Source organism: Hemitrygon akajei, chromosome 2 (assembly GCF_048418815.1).
Source record: "Hemitrygon akajei chromosome 2, sHemAka1.3, whole genome shotgun sequence".
In the NCBI taxonomy this organism is placed as follows: Eukaryota; Metazoa; Chordata; class Chondrichthyes; order Myliobatiformes; family Dasyatidae; genus Hemitrygon; species Hemitrygon akajei.
The window spans coordinates 147,513,026-147,532,982 of record NC_133125.1 but is presented as its reverse complement, the minus strand read 5'-3'; the positions used below and the strand labels follow the sequence as shown (position 1 = coordinate 147,532,982).

The 19,957-nt window shown below is 48.8% G+C and overlaps 1 protein-coding gene across 1 annotated transcript in view; it reads right to left on the bottom strand.

Moving 5' to 3' along the window:
* Window positions 1-1,337: 1,337 nt before the first annotated feature.
* Window positions 1,338-19,957, bottom strand: part of LOC140720966 (uncharacterized) — a 48,740-nt gene continuing 30,120 nt past the window's right edge. The window contains exons 7-14 of the mRNA XM_073035840.1: window positions 19,373-19,498; window positions 16,489-16,627; window positions 15,250-15,392; window positions 10,541-10,636; window positions 8,651-8,905; window positions 8,022-8,038; window positions 7,818-7,933; window positions 1,338-2,958 (exon numbers count right to left, since the gene is read on the bottom strand). Of these exons, the coding sequence (XP_072891941.1) occupies window positions 1,592-2,958; window positions 7,818-7,933; window positions 8,022-8,038; window positions 8,651-8,905; window positions 10,541-10,636; window positions 15,250-15,392; window positions 16,489-16,627; window positions 19,373-19,498 (2,259 nt within the window). The 3' untranslated portion in view covers window positions 1,338-1,591. The remainder of the gene's footprint in view (window positions 2,959-7,817; window positions 7,934-8,021; window positions 8,039-8,650; window positions 8,906-10,540; window positions 10,637-15,249; window positions 15,393-16,488; window positions 16,628-19,372; window positions 19,499-19,957) is intronic.

Here is a 19,957-nt window from a genome sequence, read left to right as displayed (position 1 = left end):
CTATATTAAGTGTATTTACTGTGCGGATGCTCCAGAGATGAGCGTAGTGCCAGAGAGATGGCTTCTGCTGTGGGCCCATTTTGTTGGAAGGTGAAATGCAGTGGATCGAGGTGAAGGGGATTTTTGACAAGAATAAGTCGGTGGATGTTGTCTACAATGTACTAGACCCTACGTGACCCTAGTAAAGCATCAACAAGTTTTCTCATGGGCCCTGCTCCCGCAGATTAACGCACATAGCAGCCACAGTGATTTGGTGGACCGAATTCAAAACTGGGTTGACCATAGAAGGTGGAGGTTTGTGTCCGCTGGTGTTTCACATGGATTAGTGCTGAGGCCTCTGTTGTTTCTGAAATATAAAAATGATTTTAACAAAAATGTAACGGGGTTGTTTGGTGAGTCAAAAAGTGGCCATGCTGTGAATCACGGGGAAGCTCGTCAAAGAATTCAGCAGGAAATTTGGGCAGAGAAATGGCAGCAGGAAGGTTACTCCAGACAAGTGTGAGGTGCCAAGTGTAAGAAGGTGTACAGAAAATGATGGGACACTTTGGAACACTGATGCACAGAAGGATTGTAGTGAGCAAGACCAGGGCTGCAAACAGTAACACAAGTAATGGGGAAATAAGGTTCACTGCATGCTTGCCCTCATTGGTTGATATATTGAGTACATAAGTCAGCTGGTCATGATGCAGCTGTATGCATCTTTAGTTAGGCTGCATTTTGAGTTTTGTGTGTAGTCCTGGTCGCCCCATTATGATGAGGATTTGGAGGCTTAAGAGACGGTGCAGAAGGGATTCACCAGGATATGTCCTATCTCAAGAGTATAGGCCACAAGGAGAGGTTGGATCATCCTCGTTTATTTCTCAGCATGTCAGAGGCTGAGGGGAGACCTGTTTATAAAAAGATGAGAGGCATTGATGGAGTAGATGGTCCTGAAGCAAGATTTTGACCTGAAACACAGCATTTCCTTTCCCACCACAGATCTGAGTTCCTCCAGCAGATTGTTTTGTTGTTGGATAGTGAGTTAAGCTCAGTAACTCTCTGATGTCAGCAGAGGGGGGGGGTGGGTGAGGGGTACTGGTGTCCTGACCCAACCCAGCACACCATGAGGGCATCTTCAAGAGGTGGTGCCTTACTAACGTGGCATCTATCACTAAGTACCCTCGCAATCAGACATGCTTCTTCTTATTAATACCATCAAAGAGGAGGTACAGAATACTGGAGATCCAGAGTCAAGAAACATCTTCTTCCCCTCAGGCATCAGATTTCTGAACAGCTCACAAACCAGTGCACACTACCTCATTATTTCTTTTTTTCAGAATTTATTTAATTGTGCCTTTACATTGCAATGTTGTCTCAGGACAATTTTCATACAACATTAATGATAATCAATCTGATTCTGATTAATGTATGTACTTTTGTGAATGTTGCTTCTCTGAAGCTCTGTGTCTGTGATGATCTTGTAAGTTTTTCGCTGCACCTGTGTATACATATACTTGTGCACATGGCAATAAACTCCACTTTGACTTTTGCGGCAGACACGCTGGCTGAAGTCAATTTGCAAATGCTGCCTGAGAGACGTTGTAGTGGCCGATCAGCTGCTGTGAGGATGGGACCACGGCCACCACGCTAAGGTGCCGATGCCCAGAGCCATCGCAGAGAGCTCAGCGTTGTCCACCAGCACACACCACACCGCATTGTAGGACAGCAGGCCCATCAGAGTCCACAGGCTGTGTGTGGAGCCCCTCCAGGACAAATGCAGCCCCACCATGCCCGATACGATCCAGAATAGACCCCAGAGCGGAGAGGAGCACAGCAGGAGAAGGCACAAGCCAACGTAACCCTGGGTGCCACAACACCACCAGCAGACCAGGGCGACGTTGTCACAGCCCAGCAATGATAAGAATGTTCCAGCATATCCCAGCACACCACAGCAGACCCACCAGATCCAAGTATTATTGTCCAACAGCCACAGGAGCCCCAGAAAGCCCCCAAAGCTCACCGCCAGCCAGGAAGGGACTGTGTAACCTCGGGATGACAGACACCACCCAAAGAAACTCAGCCCAACCAGGCAGGTTCCAGGGAGCCCAGCAGAAGCCAGCAGGAAGCAAGAGAGCCCAGCGTGGCCCAGCACACCACAGAACCGCCAAGAGATCCCAGCCACGTTCCTGTTATCCAGCAGAGACCACCACAGGCCGGAAAATCCCAGCACACCACAGCAGACCAAGTACACCTCCAGGAAGTCGGCTCTCCCTGGCCAGGCGGCGGCGAGGGAGATTAGCAGGGCGGAGCAGACCCAGTCCCAGCGCCTGCCCGGGAACCCGTCGCTGGGGTCCCCCGGTGGAGCCGCAAGGATGGCATCCTCTCGTTCGGGCTCTGGTGGCCCAGCCAGCCTCTCCAGGCCCGGGCCGGGATCGCCGGTAGAAGAAAGGAGCAGCCGGAGGGGCTCGGCGTTCCTGCCACCCAGTGTCGCTCCTGGGCTGAAGAACGGGAAGAGCCTCTGGCTGAACCTGTCGTGGTAGGTGTGGAGGTGGGACATCCCATCGGCGTTATAAAAGGACACCTGGCCTCCCTCGTAGTCCAGGTAAACCCCCACTACCCGGGGCTGCAGATCCAGATGAAGCTCGTCCGAGGCACCGGTGAAGGCCTTGTATGTCACCCCGTTCCTGAGTCCCAGAGTCCAATATCCATGGGTGGGAGACAGCACAATGTTGCCCTTCCTCCTGGCCAGTTCGCTCACCACCCCGACAGTCCAGGAGATCTTGCGGCCCACCTTCACCTCCCAGTAGTGCCTCCCCATCACAAAACCTCCGAGAGCAAGGACACAGGGACTGGGGTCAAACCTCAGCGGGTCTTCGGGCAGCGGCCGCTTCTCGGGCCGGGGCCCCGTGCTGCTCAGATCCCCGGATAAGGAGAGCCACGGGCTGGCTGTGGCCGGGTTAAGGGTCAGTGGGCCAGAGCCTATGGAACACAACAGAGGGCAGGTGAGGGGGACTCACTTCGTCTGAGCCGGCCAGAGATTCATTCGTACCCCAAGACCGATTACTGCAGCAAGCTCAAACTAACCCTGTGACCGGACATTACAAATGAAGAAGTGGAACTGAACTGAAGTTTCCCACTGAGGGAAAACAGAAGCAACATTTAAAACTGGGCCCAAGATTAGACTGGGAAAGTTCTGTCCAGACATATGGAGGGGTGGGACGTTTAGGGAGAGCTATACACAAAATGTGGGGCACTGGACATTAATTAACTACAGTCAGCCCCATGCAAAATAAACCACCCTATCAGGCCAGATCTCCAAAAGGTAGACCCCCAGTGGTATACACTGCCCCCAGAATATACCCGCATATGCCCTCCACCACCCCACGTACTCCCCATGAAAACGAGTCCGCAGCAACCGGAATGAACACGGATATTCCGTCCGAACAGCTCCGGCTCTGACTTTGGAATGCTAGTTTGAATGCACAGGAAGGTAAGAAGCTTCATTAGGTCAGTTGTTGCAGCAGAATCCAGCATCTGAAGTCTCGTGTGTCTCTACCATCAAAGATCGTCACTGCCCAGGCCATGCCATCTTCTTGCACCTACTGTACCATTGGGCAGGAGGTATGGAAGCCTCAAGTTCCACGGGGTTCAGGAACGGCTACTTCCCTTCAGACATTCAATTCTTGAACCAATCTGAACAACCCTAGTCACTACCTCCTTAGATTGACACTTTGACAACTTTTCACTACAATGGGCTTTGTTTCCTTGTTCTGAATGTGGAATTTATTTCTCATTTATGATTTTCTTGTGAACGTTGTGTATGTGATGCAAAGGGCTTGTCATGCTGCTGCAGGTAAGTTTTCCGCTGCACTGTGCACACATGTATCTGTGCATTTGAAAGTAAACTCAACTTTGACTTTGACCAATAGTTGTCCCAAAAGCTACCTGGTCCTATATCACACTGCTGCTTCTGCAATCGGTTCTCTGCTAACCTCCTGCTGTGCTGTAACAAGCCCAGCAGAAACAACAGCTTACTGGTTGCAATGTAATAAATGTCTCCCCTTTTCCCCCCAAATTGCCAGAACATTTAGCTGGGCAGGGGAATTGGAAGCTGAAGGAAGATTTAGAAGGGGGAATAACTAACCTAGAAATAGACAGTGGGAAATCAGAAGATTGCGGGTGATTGATAAATGCAGAAGTGAAGTCTGGCTGAGTTTAATGGTACACACCCAATGCACAGACAGAGATTGTGACAGGAAATAATCTGAGGGCACTAAGGGACACATGGAGGAACAGTTCATTAGCTCAGTGAAAGTCAAAGTACTGAAATTTAATAAAAATAGAATATGTTAGAAATGCTTAGCAGGTCAGGTAGCTTCTGTGGGGAGAGAGACAGAGTTAACAGGTCACGATGAAGTCCAGACGAAAGGACTTTGAGCTGAAATGTTAATTCTGTTTCTCCTCATGCAGACCTGCTGGGTGCATAACTTAGCTAACAAGCAGGGACAGCGGTGGTCCCATTAAATGTCAGGAAAGACAGGGAGGGCTGAATGGCTCACTCTTTAGTTCCTATTTCAGGTTTTCTGTCCTTAGGCACTGCTCGTACATTAGGAGTTTTCAGGATGAGACAGAAAGAGGAATAAAAAAAGATTGTGTTCAGGAAAGGGGTCAATAGGTCATTAGAACCCTCCCTTCCTCCATCAGACACCCTCTCCCCATTGTCTTCTCTCCTGCTTCTCTTTAACACCTTCCATGTCCTCCCTCCCTCTGCTGACGGCCGTTCAATGTCATTCGTGGACCACCTCTGCACAATCGGTTCCCAGTGCAGTCCCAGCTCCACTGTCTGGTGAGGAATCATCAGTGCTCCCTGCTCAATGCGAAATCAGGGTGACTTGCCTGGAAGTGGGGTTGCTGGTCTGCTAAGCACAGAGAATACAGACCCTTTGGCCCTCAAAGTTGTGCCAAACTAACCAAATTTTTCATTAAATATTTAACTAAGCTAATCCCTTCTGCCTATACAATGTCTGTATCTCTCCATTTCCTGCGCATTATGTACCTATCCAAGACTGTCTTAAATACCTCTATCATACCTGCCTTCACACCAACCCTGGCAGTGCATTCCAGTCATTCTCTACTCCCTGGGTAGAAAAGCTTGCCCCATGCATCTCCTTTGAATTTAACCCTTTCACCTTTAATGCATGCCCTCTAGTGTTAGTCATTATGACCCAAAAAGACAGCAGCTATATCTATACGCCCACAACAATCTGCAATCACATGCTGCATAGAGAGTTCATGGAAATTCTGATCACCAGAGCAGTTTGCAAAATCGCGCAGTAACACATGTTGAAGAACCGCCCCAGTGTTTCGCAAACAGATGAGACACAAGAGACTGCAGATGTTGGAATCTGGAGCAGCTCACAATCTGCTGGGGAACCTCACAGGATCAAACAGCATCCAAGGGGAGAAAGAAACTGGCAACGTTTCAGGTTGAAACCCTGCATCAAAATGGGAGTGGAGCGGGGAAATGGCCAGAATAAAGAGGGCATGGGGAGTCATGGGACAGGTGTCTGCAGGTGATCGGTGGAGTGGCGAGGGGGGGGGAGTGAAATATGACAGGCATGTTGCTGCAGGTAGGGGAGGGGAAAGGTGGATTTGGACAGGGTCAGGAGGATGAGAGATGTTGGGGGAGGGGGGGGGGGAGAGACCATAAGTGAACTGAATGTGTAGTGAGTGACCGGATGGGATCAGAAGGGGGAACGGCACAATGACGGGGGATGGGAGGATTGGAGGGGAGGGGGTGTGGGAAAGAGGACAAAAATGGGAGGACGAAACGAGGATGAGAGGTGAGGGATGGGGTGAAAAGGAGGAAGTGGGCATTCAGCCAAGTCAATTCACAGACCAAAATGGAAGCTGTGCAGTCCTTGTCAGGAGTTGTCTGCAGAACTCAGCACTGACCATGGCGGTCTAATACAAAGGTAATGAAAGCTCCTGTGGGAGTCAGTAGACTCATGGAGAGGGAGGCAGGCTACTCTGCAGTCCCACATAACCTCGGCCAATCGATTCCAATGACACTGCAGGGTACTGGCCAGTGGAAGGGTGTAGAAAATTATGAGGGACTGTGATAAGGGACCTGGAGTCTCTGATATCGTGGGATGGGTGGGGGGAGGGAGGGTGGACTGAAGGGGGAAATACTGAAAACCAGGAATAATCATGGCTGAATTATACAGAGAGAGGCCATTCATCACAACACTTGCACCAGAACCTCCTCTAGTAATTCCTCAGCACAGCCCTCTATTCCTCCTTCTCCTGGTGACCCATCTTCCTCTTAAACATCTCTGCATTTACTCAATGCAACCACGTGGGGTGGGGAGTGCTCACATTTACACTGCCCTTTGGGTAAAGAAGGTTCTCCCAATCACTCGTGAGGAGGGGTGATGTGTTAGACATCCGCCAAATGAAGCAAAATGAGTCCAGCAAGTACAGCAGGATATTCTCAGTTGGTTGTTTGGGCTGAGGAAAGCTAGATGGAGTTTAGTCTAGACAAGAGTGCGGAGTTGCACTTTGGGAGGTCAAGTGTAAGAAATAAGTGCCCAGTAAATGGCAGGGCCCCTGGGAGCACTGGAGTGCAGAGAGATCTTTGGGGGCAAGTCCATAGCACCCTGAGAGTGGCAACATATGTAGTTAGGATGGCAAAGAAGTTGTCTTCATTGTTCAGAGTGTTGAGCTTAAGAGTTGGCAGGTCACGTTGTAGTGTACAAATAAATTTTGGATGGACCATATTTGGAGATTTGTGTGCATTTCTGGTCACTACATCACAGGAGGTGTTGGCGAAGCTGTAGAAAAGGTTCATCTCAATCCCCATCTGAAACAGAGAGCATGAGCTATAAGGGGAGACTGGGCAAACTGGGATGGTTTATTCTGGAGTGGTGGAGGCTGAGGGGTGACCCGACAGTAGGGAGGGTGTGAATTTAAAGAAGATTTACAAGTTTTTTTACACAGAGTGGTGGTTGCCTAGAGCATGCTGCCAGAGGTGATTGTGAGGCAGATATAACAATGTTTAGGAAGCATTTACCGGTAGTCAGGCACATGGGCAGGCAGGAAATGGAGAGGAAAAGGGCATTTTCAAGTACATAGGATTAGTTTGAATTGGAATTATAGTCAGCATAGACATTGTGGGCTGAACTGCCTGCACTTGTGCTGTTCTGTGTAAAGTATCGTGGACAATATTTATCCTGCAGTTACATCACTTAGAAACTATTCTGCTCAATCTCTCTGCTGCTGGTTGAAGTTTGACGTTGATGACAATGGGGACTGCTCTCCAGCCAAGTAGAGTCATTGAGTCATATACCATGGAAACAGGCCCTTTGTCCCAACTGATCCACGTGGACCGAGATTCCCATCCAACCTAGTCCCATTTTCCCACACTTGGCCTATTTCCCTCTTAAACTTTCCTACCTACGTGCCTGTCCAAGTTCCTTTCTAATATTGTTAATGTACCTGCCTCAACTGCTCCCTCGGTCTCATGGCCAGTCTGTGGGTAAAACAAGCTGCCCTTCAGTTCCATATTAAATCTCTTCCCTCACACTTTAAAACAGTCCTGGGAAACAGACTATACACATTCACCCTGTCTATTTCCCTCACGATTTTACAGACCTCTGTAAGATCATCCCTCATTCTTATATGTTCCAGTGAAAAATGTCCCACCCTGATTGACCTCTCCCTCTACCTCAGTCACTCAAATCCTGGCAATATTATTGTAATCTCACTCTTCCTAGTGTAATGGCATCTTGGGTCATCCTGAGGCTGTGTATAGCTCCAAGGACCTCTTCCTTTCTTACCTGGACTGATGACAGCTCCCAACTCTTTCCACAAACCGTACTTTAAAAGGCCACTTGGTAAGTCCAGAGAGAGATCTTCAGGTATATATTCTAAAGGCCGCAGGTCTTGTGGACACCTGTATATATAGAGAGACTGTACATAAAGCAAAGCAAATGTCCCAATGTTGAACATTTTTGGATATTTATTCATGATTAGCTACTTACCTCAGCTCTGAGAATCCCTTCAAAAACAGAAAGAAAAAAATTAAGAGAATCAGAATCAGAATTAATATCCTGCTTTATGTCGTGAAATTTGTTTTTGCTTTATCTTATGGTGAAATGTTGCTGTTATTTTCCCACCAGTGGAATATTTAATTGTGCCGTCTAGACAAGTCACATAGTTTCTTCAACTGATTGCTCAACGGAGTAGAAATTATACCCTGGCAAGCAATTAGCTCAAAAAATAAATGCATTACACAGACACTCATAGACATACTCATCCATAAACCCACCTCTGATAATTGCTGGATAGTCTGTTCCTTTTTAAATGAATGTTAGGTACTCCAATTGTTTTTATATTTATGTTTTTTATATTTACAGATCACAGCACAGTAACAGGCCCTTCTGGCCCAATGAGCCCGCACTGCCCAGTTACACCCGTGTGACCAGATAACCTGTTAACCATTACACGTTTGGAATGTGGGAGGAAACCGGAGCCCCCAGTGGAAACCCACAGGATCACAGGGAGAATGCACAAGTATTGAACCAAGCTCCCTGGTGCTGTAATGGCATCATGCTGAACTCTACGCTACCACGGAGACCTTTATATCCTCTGTTTTAACTTTATAACATACCCTGTTTGCTCCAGCTTGTACCTGCAGCAGCTGAAAACTGTCTTCGTCCTGCAGCTGTTCCTCTGCCTTTGGCAGGTCCGCCCCGATGCGTGTCAGACCTTCCTGGATTTCTTCCAGTCTCAATTCCATCCTTTTCAAGATGTTCTGCTTCTTTTCTTCCAGCCTTTCGGCCAGACTTTGGACTTTTCCCCTCAAGAGCTCTGTCATTTCAGCAAAGCAGAGTCGAATCTGGTCCATCTCAGTCACAAAAGCCTTCTGCAAGGCAGACCGATTCCAACAGTAAACACAAAGTACACTGCAGATGCTGCCCGACCTGCTGAGTTCAGACCGATTCCAACAGTAAACACAAAGTACACTGCAGATGCTGCCCGACCTGCTGAGTTCAGACCGATTCCAACAGTAAACACAAAGTACACTGCAGATGCTGCCCGACCTGCTGAGTTCAGACCGATTCCAACAGTAAACACAAAGTACACTGCAGATGCTGCCCGACCTGCTGAGTTCAGACCGATTCCAACAGTAAACACAAAGTACACTGTAGATGCTGCCCGACCTGCTGAGTTCAGACCGATTCCAACAGTAAACACAAAGTACACTGCAGATGCTGCCCGACCTGCTGAGTTCAGACCGATTCCAACAGTAAACACAAAGTACACTGCAGATGCTGCCCGACCTGCTGAGTTCAGACCGATTCCAACAGTAAACACAAAGTACACTGCAGATGCTGCCCGACCTGCTGAGTTCAGACCGATTCCAACAGTAAACACAAAGTACACTGCAGATGCTGCCCGACCTGCTGAGTTCAGACCGATTCCAACAGTAAACACAAAGTACACTGCAGATGCTGCCCGACCTGCTGAGTTCAGACCGATTCCAACAGTAAACACAAAGTACACTGCAGATGCTGCCCGACCTGCTGAGTTCAGACCGATTCCAACAGTAAACACAAAGTACACTGCAGATGCTGCCCGACCTGCTGAGTTCAGACCGATTCCAACAGTAAACACAAAGTACACTGCAGATGCTGCCCGACCTGCTGAGTTCAGACCGATTCCAACAGTAAACACAAAGTACACTGCAGATGCTGCCCGACCTGCTGAGTTCAGACCGATTCCAACAGTAAACACAAAGTACACTGCAGATGCTGCCCGACCTGCTGAGTTCAGACCGATTCCAACAGTAAACACAAAGTACATTGCAGATGCTGCCCGACCTGCTGAGTTCAGACCGATTCCAACAGTAAACACAAAGTACACTGCAGATGCTGCCCGACCTGCTGAGTTCAGACCGATTCCAACAGTAAACACAAAGTACACTGCAGATGCTGCCCGACCTGCTGAGTTCAGACCGATTCCAACAGTAAACACAAAGTACACTGCAGATGCTGCCCGACCTGCTGAGTTCAGACCGATTCCAACAGTAAACACAAAGTACATTGCAGATGCTGCCCGACCTGCTGAGTTCAGACCGATTCCAACAGTAAACACAAAGTACACTGCAGATGCTGCCCGACCTGCTGAGTTCAGACCGATTCCAACAGTAAACACAACGTACACTGCAGATGCTGCCCGACCTGCTGAGTTCAGACCGATTCCAACAGTAAACACAAAGTACACTGCAGATGCTGCCCGACCTGCTGAGTTCAGACCGATTCCAACAGTAAACACAAAGTACACTGCAGATGCTGCCCGACCTGCTGAGTTCAGACCGATTCCAACAGTAAACACAAAGTACACTGCAGATGCTGTGGTCAAATCAACACGTACAAAAGCTGGATGAACTCAGCAGGTCGGGCACCATCCGTTGACTGCTCAGACTGATTCCAATGTCAGCAAGCAGGTAGAGAACAAGTAACTGAGTGACCTTGGAGGGACTGTCCATTGAACTCACCTCCACCTCAGCCATGTTCAGCTTCTGTTTAATCTGGGCACTGGCAATGGCCTTCTGCCTCTCCTTCAGTGTGTTCCAGATCTCATTCAGAGCAGCCTACAATCATAAAGGCAGAATTGAGTGAATCCATGCAGTGGGTTTGGACACTGAGGCACGTTAGCCTATTTCACCTTCCGGTTTCAATAAGAGTGAAAGAGTCCGTAACTATACACAACCGCACCAAATTCTCACACCCTGAAGATGTCATTTGCCCAAACGTTAGCTCTTATGTCTTGGAATTCTGAGCCCAGAATAACCACCCCTTCTCTACCTCAAACTGTTCCACCTCCATCTCTCACCATTGGTCCAGAGAGTCCACGCACAGACCAATGGGAAGGTCAGCAAGCCTTCCATTACCCAACCAGAGACTTCCCGGTGGGCAGCCTAACCGTCTGTCTTCTTCCCACCTCACAATGAACAGTACACAAAGAAGGAACGTTGTTGTCACTATGACCTTCTTTCTTCGGGATGTTAGACCCTGCAAAAGCCAGCAGTTTATTTGTCAATTCTTGGAATATATAGGGCTATCCTGTAAAATTAGCGGCCCTGCTTCAGGAACTAGGGAAAATTCTCAGCAATTTACTTCATAAGTTCTTCCCAAGCAAACAGCAGAGCCAACGTAAGTACCGTGGTACAGTATATACGCATATGCTTTACAACACACAGGCATACAGAATCTCCACCTGAACCTCATGAGCACGCAACTTTGTAGAATACACACTGTGACAGGGCCAGAAATGACCCTAGGTTGTGACGGGGTCCAGAATTGACCCTACGAACTGTGCTGCTATTGAGAGAGACAGAGACAGACAGACAGAGTCTGCTCGAAAGATTGATGTTATGGTTTCTCTACAAGTTGTTTACCTTTCTGCAAGGACACTTACCTGCTTGTAAAGTCCTTACAGAGAGAGGAGGGCGGAGCAGGTTGATGGACAGCTGGTGTCCAGCATGCGGAGATAAAATGCCAGGTCCGCTGATAAACACAGACACACGGTTTTAGACGAGCTTTGTTGTGCCCACATGAAGGTGGGTTTTTGGAGGATCGATTCAGCGAAATAGATCAGTGGCTCTCACAGTGTGAAAAAGGTGTGACTGGTGGGGAATTATTTGTGTGTCCACCCTTGCCTGGGTGATAATTCCACCACTGAAGAACGGTCGCACGTGTTATGGTCACAGTCGGTGACTTCAACGGGATTTCAAAAGACAACGGGAAGATCGACGGCATCAGCTCACCTCTCTCTCCAATGCAACTCAACTAACTACCTCAAACTGAACTGAACACTCTTCATCTTCATAAGACTACATCCATCCACCCCTAGGTTTGAAAGAGCCTAGTTTTGTTCCTATTTCCACACTTGTGTGTGTCTATATATATATCATTGCTGACCTGTTCAATATATCTGCATTTATATTGCTGTATTGCTTAGTTACTAATAAACACTATTAGTTTATAGTGATACCAGACTCCAATGTGCATTCCAATTCTGCTGGTTCTTTAACGGGGTACGTGACAACACACACGCGCACAATGTATAAGAAATATGGACTAGTTAGGGTAGCAGTAGGAAGGGTATTGAAGCTTTCATCAGGAAAAAAGGAAACATGTGACAAGGAGGTGTGCGATGTCAAAAAGCTCAAGGATTTGTAAAACCCCAGGCCCTTGTGAGGCCTGTCCCAGGTTATTCTGGTCACCTCACTAGAGGAAGGATGTGGATAGAGAGAGTGAGAGGAGATTTACAAGGATGTTGCCTGGATTGGGGAACATGCCTTATGAGAATAGGTTGAGTGAGCTCGGCCTTTTCCCCTTGGAGCAATGGAGAGTGAGAGGTGACCTGGTAGAGGTGTGAAAGATGATGAGAGGATTTGATCGTGTGGATAGTCAGAGGCTTTCTCCCAGGGCTGAAATGGCTAACACGAGGGGGCAAAGTTTTAAGGTGCTTGGAAGTAGGTACAGAGGAGGTGTCAGGGGTAGGTTTTTCACTCAGAGAGTGGTGGGTGCGTAGAATACACTGTTGGCGGCGGTGGTAGAAGTGGATATAATTGGGTCTTTTTGAGAGTCTCTTAGACAGGTACATGGAGCTTAGAAAAGCAGAGGGCTATGTGTTAGGGAAATTCCAGGCAGTTTCTAGAGTAGGTTACACGGTTGGCACCACATTATGGGCCGAAGGGCCTGTGATGTACTGTAGATTTCTATGTTCTAAAGGAGGGGATATCTAGGACTGTCTCCCTCCCTCCCCCCACACTACCAGTCCTCAGGCAGGGTTTTATCTGGAAGCGTCAGCACCCCTCTCAGATGCTGCTCGACCCACTGAGTTCCCTTGGCACTTTACTGGTTGCTGCAGGTTCCAGTATCTGCAGTTCTAGTATCTGCAGGTTCCAGTATCTGCAGTTCCAGTATCTGCAGGTTCCAGTATCTGCAGTTCTAGTATCTGCAGGTTCCATTATCTGCAGTTCCAGTATCTGCAGGTTCCAGTATCTGCAGGTTCCAGTATATGCAGTTCCAGTATCTGCAGGTTCCAGTATCTGCAGGTTCCAGTATATGCAGTTCCAGTATCTGCAGGTTCCAGTATCTGCAGTTCTAGTATCTGCAGGTTCCAGTATCTGCAGTTCCAGTATCTGCAGGTTCCAGTATCTGCAGGTTCCAGTATATGCAGTTCCAGTATCTGCAGGTTCCAGTATCTGCAGTTCTAGTATCTGCAGGTTCCAGTATCTGCAGTTCCAGTATCTGCAGTTCCAGTATATGCAGTTCCAGTATCTGCAGGTTCCAGTATCTGCAGTTCCAGTATCTGCAGGTTCCAGTATCTGCAGTTCTAGTATCTGCAGTTTCATATATCTGGTAGATTGTTGGATCTCTCCCCAGCCCCCCCCCCCCCCCAACACACACACACACACACACACACACCCTCTCCGTCCCTGTCTGGCGCTCTTAGACCCCGCGGTGACACAGACAGCGTCTTGATGACAGAAAGCCCGGGTGATCCGTAATGTCCCCTCCCCCCCGGCCATCGCTCCCCCACCTCCGGACTCTCACACACGTTCGCCCTTACTGTACACGACGTTTTCACTCCCGCTCCTCATGACCCGGAACGCTGAAAACTTCTCCCCCTCCACCGAACGGAGTACCTGCCGCAATTTCCAGTTCCCATTCCTGCCTAATTCCCCTCCTTGAACTGCCGCCTCCTCTCCAACCACTCCTTCACTCACTCATCCCTTCGCCTCATCTGCAAATACGCACACCCGCCCTCTTCACACCGTTCATCGCCCGGTCGCCCTGACAAGCGCTGGGCTCCAGCGGGGGACTATTGCCATGATTGACAGAGATGGAAACATTTTAGTTTAATGTGTATCGTATATTTGTAATGTGGTGATTGTGTTAGTTGCTGGTTTGTACACGTAGCACTGAATTTGTAATAAAGATATTTTGTATAAGAAAGGGGTTCGATGAAAGAAAATGTAGAAAATTGAACTATGGTGGGGTGGGGAGTTACAGACCGGAATATAACTGTGTGCATCAGGTGTTTTACAGGAACACAAAGTGATGGGGGTAAAGAGCGGGTCGAGCAGCGAAACAGTTAATGTCTCAGGTCAAAGATTATCAGAACTGAGACGTTCACCCGCACCAAAGACGCTGCCCGACCCGCCGTGTGTTTCCAGCATTTTGTGTTTTGCAGTTCCTTGGAATTATTATTTTATTCCCCCTGGAGAGTGGCATAAACTCAATGGTATTGCCCAAGGGTTCAGAGTAAAGCACCGAGAGGTGTGTGTGTGTGTGTGTGTGTGTGTGTGTGTGTGTGTGAGAGAGAGAGAGGAGAGAGAGAGAGAGAGAGAGAGAGAGAGAGAGAGAGAGAGAAAGAGAGAGGGGGGGGAAATAAGACATTTACACTGGTAGCATCCAACCTGATGCCAGGAACATCGATTTATCGAACTTCCGGTAATTGCCCCCCTTCTCCTTCACCATCCCCCTTTCCTGATTCCCTCTCACCTTATCCCCTTACCTGTCCACCACCTCCATCTGGTGCTCCCCCTCCTTCCCTTTCTTCCATCGTCTTCTACTGTCTCCCATCAGATTCCCCCTTCTCCAGCCCTTTATCTCTTTCACCAATCAACTTCCCAGCTCTTCACTTCACCACCCCCTCCCGTTTCACCTATCACCTGCCACCTTGTACTACCTCCCCACCCACCCCCCAACCTTCTAACGCTGACTTCGCCGAATCCTGCCGAACGATCTCGGCCCGAATAGTCGACTGTACTCTTTCATAGATGCTACCTGGCCTGCTGAGTTCCTCCAGCACTTTGTGTGAGTGAGTGTGAGGGAGGGAGGGGAGGAAGAGAGAGAGAGAGAGAGAGAGAGAGAGAGAGAGAGAGAGAGAGAGAGAGAGAGAGAGAGAGAGGGAGAGACTGCTGTGTGTCTGTCTTTGAGTGTATATACGAGGAAGAGTTACTTGTGTGTGTGAACCGTGGCTGGGTGTGGACTGGACGTCAGATGATAAACTCAGTAATTAGAGCACCGATCTGGGCTGGAGCCAGTATCAGCGCCCAGGGATGAACGCGGTGGGTCCGCCGAATCAGCCGACCGGTGAGTTCCCGTTCGACCCCTCGCCCGCGTTCCCTAAACCCGGCTATCAGTCCGCCAACCTCGCCCGAAGCAGCAGTGTAGTCACCTGTCGGACCTTTCGCAGTTCCTCAGTGCCGCGACCGTCATGCTGAAGGAACCGACCACCTTTAGCTCCCCGTCTTTCCAGAGCTGCTGTGTTATCGGCTCCACACGGCACGGTCCGCAGGGTGAATGTATCGATAAGAAACCCAGTCCTAGCTGATCAGATCCCCCGGAATTGGAATTTTAGTGTTTGGACATTTGTGTTACAGTATATATTCTGGAGTTGGATTCGGTTTATTATTGTCACATGTGCCGGGATACGCTGAAAAGCTTGTCATGGAGATGAGTTCTGGGTTTCACCTGAGGCCGCCTTTCAGGGTGATGCGAGATCCACTCGGCGTAGCACAGAGAGGCTTCCTGTTCCGACGTACCGGGCTCCGGATGTTTCCTCGCCGGAGCTGAGGATATCTCGGAGTGGCTGCGGGGGTCGCTGCAGGAGCGGGGTGAACAGCCAGTGGCCGCGGTACACGACGCCCCACGGTGTCGGTCTCCAAAGGGATGAGACCCCACAAGCCGTGCTTGGGGAGAGGGGCGGTTAAATGAAGGCTGAGCTGAGGACCAGGGCTCAGCATCGCAAAACCGAAGTGTTCACTGTATTCGGTCCACGTAACTATAATAAACAATTTTACCGATTTACCAATCACTCCTTGTGCCAAAACGCCAGCAAGAATAAAAGGAGAACACAAGAAACTGGGAACAGGATCAATCCACTCGGCCTCTCAACCCGCTCCAATCCCACCATCCCACATGATCAACTCCTGTTCTCCGCCAGTTCCCCATCACCCTCGATTTCTCAATTTTTCAAATACGAATCCATCTCCAACTTAAAAATACCTCAAGATCTGATCTCCATCGCCCTCAAGGGCAGAAAATTCCAGGGATTACCCACCCTCGTTCTGTACACCTCGGTTTTAAATGACCGAACCCTTATCTTGTATCCATTTCCCCTCGTTCGTGACTCTACCACTGGTGGAAACACCCAGCATCTCCCCCTTGGGATCTCATATGTTTGAAAAGAGCCAGCCCTCCTTCTTCTAACCTCACGGAACTCCGACCCAGACTGTGTTGGTGTTTTAATTCCCCAGGGCGGTTAATTCCCCGCGGTGCACAGAGCTGGTCGCCTCGAGTTTGGGAAGTCTTGACAGTGACTGTAATCGCGGTCAGCGTCACGACCTGGATACATTTTCGGAAAAGTAAGTATCAATGAATTGATAGAAGACTTAGGTGGGAAGGAACATTATGAGAATTTCACCGATGACTAGGAAGACCAGGGAACGCGAAATGTATCCTCGTTGGAAGATGCTCCCCCGCAGAAGGCTGGCAATGGTCCGGATGTAATTGAACGCTCTTGCCACTGGGTGGCTCCCTTGGACCATTATCCCCAGAGCTTCCTTCAGTCCATCAGATCAGAAAGAGTACCTTACATTTTTTTGATAAAACACTGCTCGTTTCAATGGAATTAGCGTCCGCTAATGGGCCAATTTTCTGTAAATGATACACTTCTTACAGGGTCTCAGATAGAAACAACACAGGAAAAGTCCTTTTCGGCCACAATGTCTGTGCACATCTTTTCCAATCCGGTTTGAAGAGGAACTAGAAAGGTTAGGTCTGTATTCCGTGGAGCAGAGGAGATTAAGAACACACACAAAATGCTGGAGGAACTCAACAGGCCAGTGTCAAAAAAAGGACATTGAGAGAAGTTATAAGACCGTGGGGTGTGGTTGGTTAGCTTTAGTAGGGAGCCATTGGAGTTCTCAGGGGCAAGTTGCATCATTCTGTGCTGTATAATTCTACAATATTTCGAACAAATTAACTCATCTAATATCCAGCAGAATTAGACTGATTGTGTGCTAGTCTTCTTTATGGCCCATTGATTGTTTGGAAGACGCGTGTGTTGACAGACATTTAGGCTCTCTGTTCCGATGTTCACAGAGACTTCATGCCTGAGTCATAGCTGTGGTAACAGAGAGTGAGATGCTAAACACCCACATCTGTTTTTGAAGTAATTACCTTACCTTCCCCACCCGGGACCTCAGAAGCTGCCGACGCTGTGGCAGACTTTCTCTGGAGTCAGCAGCCTCTGCCGGTGCTGATGTCTGACAGCTCAGACACTGGGCGTTAGCCAAGTGCAGGCCTGCCCACTAATTCCACCCTTCTACTCCCCAAGGACAACTCCTACTGAGGCCAAGGGTTAACAGTGGCTTGGTAGATTGTCACACCCCAGGGGTAGAGACTGGGGGTCAAGTCCTGAGCTCATGAACCAAGCTGGAGGTTGGGGTAGAGTGGAGATGGTATGCTATGCTCTAGGACAGGTAACACATCAGCCTAACTGGAATTTAGAAGGATGAGAGGGGATCTGATTGAAACATGTAAGATTATTAAGGGATTGGACATGCTGGAGGCAGGAAGCATGTTCCCGCTGATGGGTGAGTCCAGAACTAGATGCCACAGTTTAAGAATAAGGGGTAGGCCATTTAGAACAGAGATGCGGAAAAACTTTTTCACCCAGAGAGTGGTGGATATGTGGAATGCTCTGCCCCAGAAGGCAGTGGAGGCCAAGTCTCTGGATGCATTCAAGAGAGAGTTAGATAGCGCTCTTATAGATAGCGGGGTCAAGGGATATGGGGAGAGGGCAGGAACGGGGTACTGATTGTGTATGATCAGCCATGATCACAGTGAATGGTGGTGCTGGCTAGAAGGACCGAATGGCCTACTCCTGCACCTACTGTCTATTGTCTAACCGATAGAATGAGCACAGCGGACCTTAAAAGGTCTTGACCTCACAATCTGCCTATTACCATCTTGCAACTTATTGTTTACCCGCACAACACTTTCTCTTGATTTTACGATTTCTTCTGCAATGTTTTTCTTTCTTATGCTACCTCGATGCACTGTGTAACGAATTGATCTGTGTGGACAGTATGTAAGATAAGTTTTTCACTGAATCTCAGATCATGTCACAATACTAAACCAGTTCCAATTCCAAACCCTTCCCTCAGACACTCGGTCTCCACCCAGCAAGTTTCAGTCCCAGCCAACCCCCAAAGCCCACCACACGATTGTTCTTCATTTATGTTTGCGGGTCCTTCCTCTGCGCACAAATTGGCTGCTTCTCGACAAGGATGCTTTAAGAGTGTTTCAATCGCTGTGAAATGCTGCTGATGTAATTGAAGGCTCTTACCACTGGGTGGCTCCCTCGGACCAGTTTCTACAGAGCTTCCTTCAGACCCTCAGATCGGAAAAAAGTATCTGTAGTGTATTTGATAAAACACTGGTCGTTTCAATAGAATTAGCGTCAGTCTAATGCGCCACTTTTCTGTGAATTACACAATTCTTATCGAGTCTCAGATAGACACAGCACAGGAAGAGACCAGTAATCTGGCAAAGATCAGGAAAGAACTCTTTAGAAATAGTTCTGGGATCTGGTTAGGCAGTATATTGTGTTATCCATCCTAATTTCCCAGATGGCATTGGGAGCCAAAGACATGTCAAGGGCTGCCCTCGTGTTCAAGTGAGATCCCAGGATGGGACAGTGGGCTTCCTTTCCAGGGTACTAGTCTTCGAACCAGGAAGGTTATGGCGACACTGGTGCTCACTAGACATCAGCGGTCAGGGTAGAATTGTGCTTTGCTGGATTGAATTTCCAGTTCAAATACCCTGTGGGTTTACCTCCCAGTGGCACAGCTAGAAGCAACACTCCCTGGATCTGGTTTCATCCCGGCCACGGCTGTAAGAGACCACAATGCTGGAAGAACTCAGCAAGTCAGGAAGCATAGAGTAGGTCGATGTTTGAGATCAAGACCCTGTGTCAGGACTGAGAGGGGATAGGGAAGGTTGCCAGTATTTATTAGGTATAGAAGTATATAGAGTATAGAGGAGCATTTGACAGAGGTTGGTGGGTGACAGGTGGATCCAGGTGGGGAGGAGAGGGTCTTCGTAAGCCCACCCTCTCTATCGGGGCATAAGCCACTGGCAGCAGCTCGCCAGAGTCCTCTGTCCTGAGCCAGTCGTTCAGGTTCTCCCCGTGTGTAGCCACCTTCGTGCTTCTTCTCCCAGGGATGTGGTCTTTGGAGCTTCTGTTGCCCTCTCTGTAGCACTGGGTTTTTTTTATAGGGGTTGCTAGCCCAATGCCCAACCTTCCTCCCTTCGTAACTGGGCTTGGGACCATCCATGTAGATGGAATCAGGTGGGGAGCAGAGGCTGCTGGGCGAGAGGTGGAACCAGATGAGAGTTGGAACCAGGTGGATGAAAGGATGGGAAGACTGAAGAAAGGGAGAACAGAACCAGGTGGACAAAAGAGTGTTGGGAGAGCATGGTGGGGGTGGGGAGCTGTGGGTTATGTGACAACTGGGAAATTCATTGTTCATACCAGTGGGCAGTAAGTCCAGCTATCACTCACCAACTTCTATTCCTCCCTCACAACTCCTCCGGCTATCATGTCCCCTCTCAGTCCTGATGCCCGGTCTTGACTCAATCAACTTTCAACATTTAGCCTCCACAGATGCTTCCTGACAGGTGGAGTTCTTCTAGCATTGTTCCAGATTCCAACACTTCCCATCTCGTTTGTCTTCTGAGCCCCGGCGCTGTCTGTGTGGAGTTTACACGTTCTACCTGTGACTGAGTGGCTTTCCCCCAGGTTTCTTCCCTGCCTGCACTGCACCTTCTCTGCAGCCAGAAATTGTTTTCCAATGTACATGTTACTCCGTGCACTGTAGTAATGT